The sequence below is a fragment of the Schistocerca serialis genome, chromosome 3, assembly GCF_023864345.2.
Source record: "Schistocerca serialis cubense isolate TAMUIC-IGC-003099 chromosome 3, iqSchSeri2.2, whole genome shotgun sequence".
Lineage (NCBI taxonomy): Eukaryota > Metazoa > Arthropoda > Insecta > Orthoptera > Acrididae > Schistocerca > Schistocerca serialis.
Genome location: NC_064640.1, coordinates 406,800,219 through 406,812,256, shown reverse-complemented (window position 1 = coordinate 406,812,256; position 12,038 = coordinate 406,800,219). Strand labels below are relative to the sequence as shown.

General features: G+C 44.7%; 1 protein-coding gene across 1 annotated transcript in view; it reads right to left on the bottom strand.

Moving 5' to 3' along the window:
• Window positions 1-11,589, bottom strand: part of LOC126471622 (organic cation transporter-like protein) — a 206,129-nt gene extending 194,540 nt beyond the window's left edge. Inside the window, exon 1 of the mRNA XM_050099858.1 lies at window positions 11,534-11,589. Coding sequence (XP_049955815.1) covers window positions 11,534-11,546 — 13 coding nt within the window. The 5' untranslated portion in view covers window positions 11,547-11,589. The remainder of the gene's footprint in view (window positions 1-11,533) is intronic.
• Between the last annotated feature and the right edge of the window lie 449 nt (window positions 11,590-12,038).

Genomic DNA, 12,038 nt, shown 5'->3' with positions numbered 1-12,038 from the left:
AAAGCCCGTTGGCTCGGTAGGAACCAGTTTATACAATCACACAGCACCGGCCGAAGATCCGCGGAAGTGGGGCAACCTTCAAACTTGTGATCAATCGCTAACTGCATGCAAATGTTGCTACGAAACGGTAGTTAGAAAAGAATAATGGTGTAGTACCGCGACCCAGTCTTTGGTCAGAAAATTATTGGTCTCTGACAAAGGTAGCATGGAAGCGCCATATACTGAAGTGATAAAAGCCATGGGATACCTCCGAAAATAATGTATCACCTCTGCAGAAATATTGAGCCATACTGCCTCTGTAGCCGTCAATAATTGCAAAAGTGTTTCCAATGCTGGATTTTGTGCACTAACTGACCTCTCGATTATGTCCCATAAATGTTCGACGTAATTCATGTCGGGAGATGTGGGTGTTCAGATCATTCGCCTAGTAGTGCTGTTCGCACTTGACGTCATAAGGAAGTATCTAAGAGGAGCAGAGACGAAAGGGGAATCATTCCAGAGACGATACGGATCTCAAATGGTAAAATCCACTGACATATTCGACTTTGACGAAGGGGAGACTGTAGTGGCCCGGCGCTTGGGAACGAGCATCTTGGGAACGGCGAAGCTGCCCGGCCGTAAGCGTGCTATTGTAGTGAGCATCTATGGAAAGCGACTGAAAGACGATGAAATTGCGAGTAGACTACAAGCTGCTGGAATCCACGCTTTATTGCAGAGCGTGAGACTCGAAGGCTTTGTTTGACGTGCGGAGATCTGCGGCAGATCAGACGACAGAGCGCAATGCTCTTGTAGGCACAAGTGTTTTGGAGTGCACAGTTCAGCGCATGTTGTCGAACGTGGGGCTCCACAGTAGACGACCCCTACGCGTTCTCATCATGATCACCCAACGATTTCGTCAGTTCCCATTGTAATGATCACAGGATCAGCAGGATTAGACCGTGGATCACTGGAAACATGTCAGGTGAAGCACCGCTGTTGTTGTTGGTCCTATCCGGATATGCTGTCAACCAGGCGAACAGCTGCTCGAAACATGCAACGCGCCACGGTCGCAGGCCGGGGAGGGGGGGGGGGTAGTATTGTGCTAGGGGGAACATTCAACTGGATTTCCATGCGATCTATGGTATTAATCGAAAGCACTCACCACGACAGCTGTGGACGACGTGAACATAGTTGCCGACCAAACGCATCCCTTCATGCTTGATGCTTGGCCGACGGCGACGGCATCTTCCAGCATAATAACTGGCTGTATCAAAAGGCCATAATCGTGCTTCAGTGGTTTGAGGCGCATGATAGTGAACTCAGGTTTATGTCTTTGCAATCAAATTCGCCTTATCTGAATCCAATGGGACACAATTGAGAAGCTAGCGGTCTCCAATTCCTCGTTCATAAACCACCAGGCAGTAATACGGGAATTGTGTGACCTGTGTGGAGACATCTGGTGTCACATACCTTCCTAAACCTACCAAGGAACTTTCTAATCCATGCCACGCAGAATTGCTTCTGTATTGTTCCAGGTTCAAATGGTTCAAATGGCTCTGAGCACTATGCGACTTAACTTCTGAGGTCATCAGTCGCCTAGAACTTAGAAATAATTGAACCTAACTAACCTAAGGACATCACACACATCCATGCCCGAGGCAGTATTCGAACCTGCGACCGTAGCGGTCGCTCGGCTCCAGACTGTAGCGCCTAGAACCGCACGGCCACTCCGGCCGGCTATTGTTCCTTAAGCAGGTGCTCATGATATTTTGGCGCATCAGTGTACGTCTGATCGTCATTTGCGATACTTTTGACAATCACGTGTATCGTAGTTCGGTTCAGACCTGATGTGAGCCTGAGGCAGTTGTAAGGATGAGTTCTACGGCCAAAAGAGACATTCGGTAATTTAAAGCAAATTAATGCTGTATCTGATGATAACGAAAGAAACAGAAGAATCCATGTAAAGAAAAACTAAAACTCACCAGTTCTATTCGCAGCATTCAGTAACTGAGATGGTCCGAGGAATATGATGGAAACGACAGATTAACTATCTACAATAAACTTCCTTGAAGATCAGCAAAGCGAAAGGTAAGTGAAAATATGTTGTGCTAATTTTTCTCAGTCATTTATTAGACGTGTAACGCGCCCTGTTATTGATATGGATTACGTTGAACTTCATATCGTTGAAGATGAAGTGGCTCTGTTTCAGTGTGGTTTAGTCACGTGATGTTTCATTGGTCCCGTAGTTTTTCTGAGAATGCATCACGAACAAGGATTATACAGGCATCTCAGGCGGTCACGTCTGTCTTGTATTACAGATTTTTCCCTTAAAAGAGACCACAGTGTTACTAAATCCTAGTGCCAGCTTGGTTCGGGGGTGGGGATGAACTTTTATCTCCCCTGTCCTGCCAAATCAGACGACTTGTACATTGTACAGCATAGGTGGTCTGTTTTGGGACAGAGAATTCGATTTCAAATTTCCAGTTTTCTCAACACAGTTTCGGAGAATAAAGTAGCATGAAAACTAATAGTCTCCCGAATGGCAAGGATACTCTCCTGTTGCTTGCCTGAGGGTCATCCTACGTGGATGGGCTCGCTGCCTGGCCAGCTTGAGAAAATATTCCAACCAGAAAAGGCTGACTGTATCAGCTGCCAACATACAGGAGATGAACACTAATATGAAAACAGCAAAACCACAGCACATTATCATGCCTAATACGGTGTAGGAAACCCATTGGTATTCAAAACATCTTATAGTCGTCTCAGAATGGATTATTACACACTGAAATGTATTATGAGCAAATCTAAAAGTTTCTCAACGTGCTCTCCAGCCAGCACCAAGTCAAGGCAAGCCAGACCAACGCCCCATGTTGTAATCAAAACGACAAGCAGACAGAAAGCCGACATTGCGGAAAGCAGAACAAACCCAGAATATATTGTCTCACCTCTCGGGAGCGACACAGCCTTAGCGAGGAGAAGACATCATCGTTCTAACAGCACAGATTCATTTCGTAAGACAGAGTAAACGTTTCACAACAGCATCTAACAGCCTGCTGATATGGCGGAAAGGCAACGAGCTGAAGCCCTGAAAGCAATACTTGGAAAACAGAGGGGTGGTGAAGACCGCTGATGAGCCCGAAGAAGTATGCCAAGTTGGATCGTTGCCAGCCAGGCACAACGCACTGCCTCAGATGAGAGGTAATAAATACTCAGGCTTGTCATGAATCTTTGAATCTTTACGTTCCAGTACACTAGCTACAACGTCAAGGCTGTGATGTGCCACTACCGTTCGCCAAGATGGCTTCTGCCTTCGAGACTGCTACCTATCTAATATGCTGTACTCTATCGCTGTTAGCTGATGTGAACACTTCGAGACTTCTGCCTCTGGCTTGCTAAGCTGAACTGATGGTGTTAGCCGCACCGTTCATCTGTCGCAGTATTTTGGAGGTGCACTAACGACTGCTGCCCCAACTACGACCTGTAAGCAGTCATCGACATCCCCAGCCTTCCACGATGGAAGGGCTGTGCTGTTGTTTATGTCCACACCGTGCAGAGCTGCTGAGAGATTTTCCGAGCAGTTCCCGTCGCTGTCTACGAGATTGTTCTGGTAATACAAAGTGGCTGTCCTGGGCGACAACGCCTGCTGCACCGGCTGCACCGGCCGACAGAGAGGCCTGTCGAGCGCCCGACAAAAGTAATGGTCTCCACTCACGCCCTTACAACATAAATGCAGGTCCCGTATGGTTTTCAAGCGAATTTATGTCATTCTTCCTGTAAAATAGTGTCAAGTTCAGGTAACGACGATGGGGATGGATAGCCAGCACACACACTTCTCTCCAAAGTAGACTACTAAGGCTCAATAATTTTGAAATGTGAGGCTATGGTAGCACTGAAAGATCTGAGTCGAAACAAGGCCCCGGGAGTAGACAACATCCCATTAGAACTACTGATGGCCTTGGGAGAGCCAGTTCTGACAAAACTCTACCATCTGGTGAGCAAGATGTATGAGATAGGCAAAATACCTTCAGACTTCAAGAAGAATATAATAATTCCAATCCCAAAGAAAGCAGGTGTTGACAGATGTGAAAATTACCGAACTATCAGTTTAATAACTCACGGCTGCAAAATACTAACGGGAATTCTTTACAGACGAATGGAAAAACTAGTAGAAGCCGACCTTGGGGAAGATCAGTTTGGATTCCTTAGAAATATTGGAACACCTGAGGCAATACTGACCCTACAGCTTATCTTAGAAGCTAGATTAAGGAAAGGCAAACCTACGTTCTAGCATTTGTAGACTTCGAGAAAGCTTTTGACAATGTTGACTGGAACACTCTCTTTCAAATTCTGAAGGTGGCAGGGGTAAAATATAGGGAGCGAAAGGCTATTTACAATTTGTATAGAAACCAAATGGCAGTTATAAGAGTTGAGGGGCATGAAAGGGAAGCAGTGGTTGGGAAGTGAGTGAGATAGGGTTGTAGCCTCTCCCCGATGTTATTCAATCTCTATATTGAGCAAGCAGTGAAGGAAACAAAAGAAAATTCGGAGTAGGTATTAAAATCCATGGAGAAGAAATAAAAACTTTGTGGTTCGCCGATGACATTGTAATTCTGTCAGAGACAGCAAAGGACTTGGAAGAGCAGTTGAACGGAATGGATAGTGTCTTGAAGGGAGGATATAAGATGAACATCAACAAAAGCAAAACGAGGATAATGGAATGTAGTCGAATTAAGTCGGGTGATGCTGAGGGAATTAGATTAGGAAAGGAGACACTTAAAGTAGTAAAGGAGTTATGCTATTTGGGGAGCAAAATAACTGATGATGGTCGAAGTAGAGAGAATATAAAATGTAGACTGGCAATGGGAAGGAAAGCGTTTCTGAAGAAGAGAAATTTGTTAACATCGAGTATTGATTTAAGTGTTAGGAAGTCGTTTCTGAAAGTATTTGTATGGAGTGTAGTCATATATGGAAGTGAAACGTGGACGATAAATAGTTTAGACAAGAAGAGAATAGAAACTTTCGAAATGTGGTGCTACAGAAGAATGCTGAAGATTAGATGGGTAGATCACATAACTAATGAGGAGGTGTTGAATAGGATTGGGGAGAAGAGAAGTTTGTGGCACAACTTGACTAGGAGAAGGGATCGGTTGGTAGGACATGTTCTGAGGCATCAAGGGATCACCAATTTAGTATTGGAGGGAAGCGTGGAGGGTAAAAATCGTAGAGGGAGACCAAGAGATGAATACACCAAGCAGATTCAGAAGGATGTAGGTTGCAGTAGGTACTGGGAGATGAAGAAGCTTGCACAGGATAGAGTAGCATGGAGAGCTGCATCAAACCAGTCTCAGGACTGAAGACCACAACAACAACAACACGAGGCTATGGTGACCAGAGGAGATGCGAGAATTCGTCCTCGTGCCCACAAAACCAAACCTGGCTGATGCGAATGCGAGCTATGTGAAAAGTGGACCTGTCATTCTGGAATACAGCATTACTGTTGTAGAACGAACACTGTATCATGGGATGGACGTGATCGGCCAAAATGGTCTCATAATCCTTGGTAGAATGCAACCTTGCAGAGCAACCGTGGATTCCATGGAATACCGTGATATGGCTGCTTAAATTACCGCTTAATTGCCACCGTGTTTCACTCTTTGAACGTAAACTGGGCCATAAGCAGGAAACAGTGTGAAACAGGACTCATCCCACCAACTGATATTCTTACATTGCCCCATAGTCCAGGTTTTTTGGTTTCGGCCCCACGTTTCCCTGTTACGGGTATGTACATCACTGATGAGTGGTTTTGGTATTCCAGCTCGCCCTGCAATTCCCTGCTTATGCAGCTCCCTTCGTGTTCTTTTGGTGCTGACCTTCTGAACTGCGACACATAGTTCTGCAATGACTTTTGCAGCTGTTTTGCTCTTATTTTTCGTCACAGTTCTCTTCAGTGACCGTCTGTTACGGTCACTCAACACACAGTTCCGTCCGTGTTATGGCTTGGCGGATGATGTCTTTATACTTTCTCTGCATGCGGTACAAATCTTCGATACGGTGCCTCTTGAAACATCAGACACTTCAGTTACCTTTGTTGCGGGAGCATCCATCATAAGGACCAACAATCCGCACATATTCGAATTCACTTAGCTCCAGCGTAATGCACTCCCAACCACACAGAACACTGTTCTGACCACGATTGATTCTTGCAACTTGTTGAGGACATTGCACAGATGCCGTTCGTGGTCAGACACAACAGAGCAACCTGCAGGCTTGGCTAGCATTTGCGTTTTTATTTAAGAATGAATTTCTGGCGTTGTTTCCATATTTTTGTCCAAAGTCTGTAGTTCTTAAATTTTGCATTACACATGTAAATTACAATTCTTCGGACCAGTTCTTTCCAAATAATGCCTCTCACTGAATTGAAATTTCTTGTAAGGTATTTTAAAGCGGACCTAAGCAAATTATAATTATCAGACACTGAAATACACATTATTGATGTTCCATAATAATATTAAAATTTCTTGTAAGGTATTTTAAAGCGGACCTAAGCAAATTGTTATTATCAAAAACTGAAATACTCATTATTGATGTTCCACAATAATATTTCGTTGTGAACCAGTTTTCGCCTTTTTAGGCCACCTTCAGACAACTTAAGACTAGAGTGACAGTCCACACAATACCTTTTACGACTATATATCTGTACGAAAAACATAAGCATTATGAAGTACACAAAGAAGCTATGGACAAATTGACCATATACAGCATTGTACTCAAGTTTAAAAGTAGGAGAATGTACACGCCAGAATAATGCACAGGTGAGTACTGGCGCAGAACACTATGTTATATGGATAAAATAACTGGTGAATGTGATGAACGAGCAAAAAAGGAGAGAGGATGGTGCCAGAGATGAGGAAGGAGCCAATGGAATGTGAGTGGGGAACAGTTATACTATTTACAATAAGCGTATCATGTTATGGGTAGAACAATATCAATAGGCTGCTGCTATTTTAGCAAGGGTGAATAATGGAACTGTGTATGATCGTTAAGGATTCTGTGTATTAACAGCCAGAATTTCAAGTGATGTTAGTTTCCTGCCTTTATTTTCTCTAGGAACAACACCACATTTAATATCGTAAGAATGACATTCATTCAGAGCACGTTCAGCGAAAGTGGACTCTCTTTCATTTGCAGTCTCCTACTCCTTTCGTTTTCAATCAGTCTGATGTGTAGACTATCTGTTTAGTCTTAACTTGTCTGAAAATAGCCTAAAAAGCCAAAAGCCATTTCATAACCAACTATAAAAAAAAATATTATTGTGCAACATCTGTACAGTGTATTTCAGTTTTTAATTCGTCCCTGTTCCTCCAAGTACCGATGGAATATTCCATAAATGTGACATTATTATTACAAAATTAAAACATTTTATGTATTTTAATATTACTATTATTAAAATAACTGGTTTCTGTGAAATGTTGACAGTCGGGACTAATTATATTGGGGAAAGGGAGGCGGGCGGGCAAAGAGGAGGAGGAGATTAGTGCTTAACATCCCGTCGACAACAAGGTCATTAGAGACGAAGTAGTAACTCGGGTTAGGGAACGATGGGGCGGAAATCGGCCGTGACCTTTAAAAGGAACCATCCCGGAATTTGCCTTTAGCGATTTAGGGAAATCACGGCGAACCTAAATCTGGATGGCCGGGCGCGGATTTGAACCGACGTCCTCGCGAATGCGAATCCAGTGTGCTAACCACTGCGCCACCTCGCTCGGCGCGGTAGGCCAAAACAAACTGTGAGCACACACCCACTCCATTTCCACCGGTAAGAGTCGAACCCAGGACTCGCACTTGACCACAAATAGCGTGAAACCGCTCTGTAAATAGTGTACAGGTTATATTCATGTGTCTACTGAGCTACAGTTATTATGCGACAGGTTAACGTGAGTATCGTGACTTTAAGGTTCTTATTTTATACGTCTGTGACGATCCGTTATAGTCAGTGCGAGTGTAATATCTCTTTATATACTACTAATTATCCCTGCACAATTCTATGAGTGAATTACGTTTCCTACTTGACAATCTATATACTCGCTGAATCGATGCGCAAAGTAGTACAGTACTATTACTATTTCATGAGTGCATAATTACCCTTTCTGATATTCTCTCTGGTGTGTTGAGAGGACTTCTAGTATCTTCTCCGTGCCGAATAGCCGCATTGAATAATTTTAATTTTGCTATCGAGATTACTGGAAGAAAGAGATTGAAAATACACTCCTGGAAATGGAAAAAAGAACACATTGACACCGGTGTGTCAGACCCACCATACTTGCTCCGGACACTGCGAGAGGGCTGTACAAGCAATGATCACACGCACGGCACAGCGGACACACCAGGAACCGCGGTGTTGGCCGTCGAATGGCGCTAGCTGCGCAGCATTTGTGCACCGCCGCCGTCAGTGTCAGCCAGTTTGCCGTGGCATACGGAGCTCCATCGCAGTCTTTAACACTGGTAGCATGCCGCGACAGCGTGGACGTGAACCGTATGTGCAGTTGACGGACTTTGAGCGAGGGCGTATAGTGGGCATGCGGGAGGCCGGGTGGACGTACCGCCGAATTGCTCAACACGTGGGGCGTGAGGTCTCCACAGTACATCGATGTTGTCGCCAGTGGTCGGCGGAAGTTGCACGTGCCCGTCGACATGGGACCGGACCGCAGCGACGCACGGATGCACGCCAAGACCGTAGGATCCTACGCAGTGCCGTAGGGGACCGCACCGCCACTTCCCAGCAAATTAGGGACACTGTTGCTCCTGGGGTATCGGCGAGGACCATTCGCAACCGTCTCCATGAAGCTGGGCTACGGTCCCGCACACCGTTAGGCCGTCTTCCGCTCACGCCCCAACATCGTGCAGCCCGCCTCCAGTGGTGTCGCGACAGGCGTGAATGGACGGACGAATGGAGACGTGTCGTCTTCAGCGATGAGAGTCGCTTCTGCCTTGGTGCCAATGATGGTCGTATGCGTGTTTGGCGCCGTGCAGGTGAGCGCCACAATCAGGACTGCATACGACCGAGGCACACAGGGCCAACACCCGGCATCATGGTGTGGGGAGCGATCTCCTACACTGGCCGTACACCACTGGTGATCGTCGAGGGGACACTGAATAGTGCACGGTACATCCAAACCGTCATCGAACCCATCGTTCTACCATTCCTAGACCGGCAAGGGAACTTGCTATTCCAACAGGACAATGCACGTCCGCATGTATCCCGTGCCACCCAACGTGCTCTAGAAGGTGTAAGTCAACTACCCTGGCCAGCAAGATCTCCGGATCTGTCCCCCATTGAGCATATTTGGGACTGGATGAAGCGTCGTCTCACGCGGTCTGCACGTCCAGCACGAACGCTGGTCCAACTGAGGCGCCAGGTGGAAATGGCATGGCAAGCCGTTCCACCGGACTACATCCAGCATCTCTACGATCGTCTCCATGGGAGAATAGCAGCCTGCATTGCTGCGAAAGGTGGATATACATTGTACTAGTGCCGACATTGTGATGCTCTGTTGCCTGTGTCTATGTGCCTGTGGTTCTGTCAGTGTGATCATGTGATGTATCTGACCCCAGGAATGTGTCAATAAAGTTTCCCCTTCCTGGGACAATGAATTCACGGTGTTCTTATTTCAATTTCCAGGAGTGTATATTGCATGCTACTCAAGAAAATATATACTGAGCATTTACATCAAAGGTGTGTACGGAATTTCATTATATATATACTCTCTAATTGGAAATTTGCACGGAGGTGTCGTTTCGTTGGTAATCAGAAGGGACCTTCCGATAGATTGGAAACGAACCTGCAATTATTAGATCCAAGAGCTCCATTATTTCATCGGATAATTAAACTCCATCAAAGCAAACTTTCCGCTTGATCTGAGGTTTCCCGACTGACTACGCAACGCAAGAAAACCAAGACATTTTATTTACACAGGATTGCAGATCGTTTCGAATCATCGAGACTGCGGACAAGGAGAGTCATCGTCCGATTCTGATTAAACAAGTAAAGCTTAATTATAACTTTCTTGAGCGACTGTGATGACTGTGATATGGCTGCTTATGAATGAGATCATTAAAAAATACTAATAACTAACTTTCCTCCTCACCAGCAACCAGTATAAACACAATATTAATTAAAATTATATTGGCGCCGGTGTGACAGGACCCTCTTGGATTGTTCTATAATACATATATTTTCTGTTTCATGATCAACTACGAGAACGAGCTGGAACTAAGCTGCAAAGATATCCTGTGCTGACAGTAAAAGTTGCCGACAGGAAAGGATTCACCTACTAGACAAGAATTGCAGTCCAGATAAAGGCCAGAACAAACCAATTTTCAATCGAGGATAGAGTGGACGATCAAGAACGAAGTGCTCGTATTAAGAAGGGTGTACGACAAGGCTGTAGCCTTTCGCCCCTACTCTTCAATCGGTACATCGAGGAAGCAATGATGGAAATAAAAGAAAGGTTCAGGAGTGGAATTAAAATACAAGGTGAAAGGATATCAATGATACGATTCGCTGATGACATTGCTATCCTGAGTGAAAGTGAAGAAGAATTAAATAATCTGCTGAACGGAATGAACAGTCTAATGAGTACACAGTATGGTTTGAGAGTAAATCGGAGAAAGACGAAGGTAATGAGAAGTAGGAGAAATGAGAACAGCGAGAAACTTAACATCAGGATTGATGGTCACGAAGTCAAAGAAGTTAAGGAATTCTGCTACCTAGGCAGTAAAATAACCAATGACGGACGGAGCAAGGAGGACATCAAAAGCAGACTCGCTATGGCAAAAAAGGCATTTCTGGCCAAGAGAAGTCTACTAATATCAAATACCGACCTTAATTTGAGGAAGAAATTTCTGAGGATGTACGTCTGGAGTACAGCATTGTATGGTAGTGAGACATGGACTGTGGGAAAACCGGAACAGAAGAGAATCGAAGCATTTGAGATGTGGTGCTATAGACGAATGTTGAAAATTAGGTGGACTGATAAGGTAAGGAATGAGGAGGCTCTACGCAGAATCGGAGAGGAAAGGAATATGTAGAAAACACTGATAAGGAGAAGGGACAGGATGATAGGACATCTGCTAAGACATGAGGGAATGACTTCCATGGTACTAGAGGGAGCTGTGGAGGGCAAAAACTGTAGAGGAAGACAGAGATTGGAATACGTCAAGCAAATAATTGAGGACGTAGGTTGCAAGTGCTACTCTGAGATGATGAGGTTAGCACAGGAAAGGAATTCGTGGCGGGCCGCATCAAACCAGTCAGTAGACTGATGAAAAAAAAAAAAAAAAAAAAAAAAAAAAAAAAAAAAAAAGAGAGAGGCACGCAATAAAATGATACGATTGAAGCTCATTTCTTGATGCTATTAAAGTCTTCCTGAGCCAACTGTGACTGTGGAGAGAACTCAATAATGAAACTGTGAGGAGTAAGAGGCTTAGTATTAATGAGATATCTGTATGTTACTCAAATAAGATGCAAGCTTTCCGAAGGCAAAGAATGGCTCACCATAGTCTGCCATCCTGAGAACAGTAGCCGCCAGCAGTGACACGTCCTGCTCCCTGCTGTTTGCGAGACTCTTTGCGCTCTCGCGATTAACAACCGAGATTCTGCCTTGACAGCAAAAGTTACAGCTCCAGTATTACGCCATCAGCTCTTGTTTGCGACCATTATGAGCAACTTTTTTTCATTCATTTCGCACGAATGAGCAGACCTTCATTATTGAATCTTCTTTCTTTCGCGGTCACAGGTATAAAATCCCTTTATCAGGGTCTGTGTTTCCTTTTTTTTAAATTTCATATTTATGCAACTGGTGTACGTTACTTAATACTAAGCCGCATCTACACCTACCTACTTGTGCTGCCACGAGCACTGCTGATTACTTTCCCATTCCATTCACAGAAACAGCTGGGGTGGGAAAATTCCCTGTGCAGTTCTGCATCATCTACATACTCCACAAGCCACCATATGGCACATGGCGGACAGTATGTTGTACCATTACTATGCATTCCTC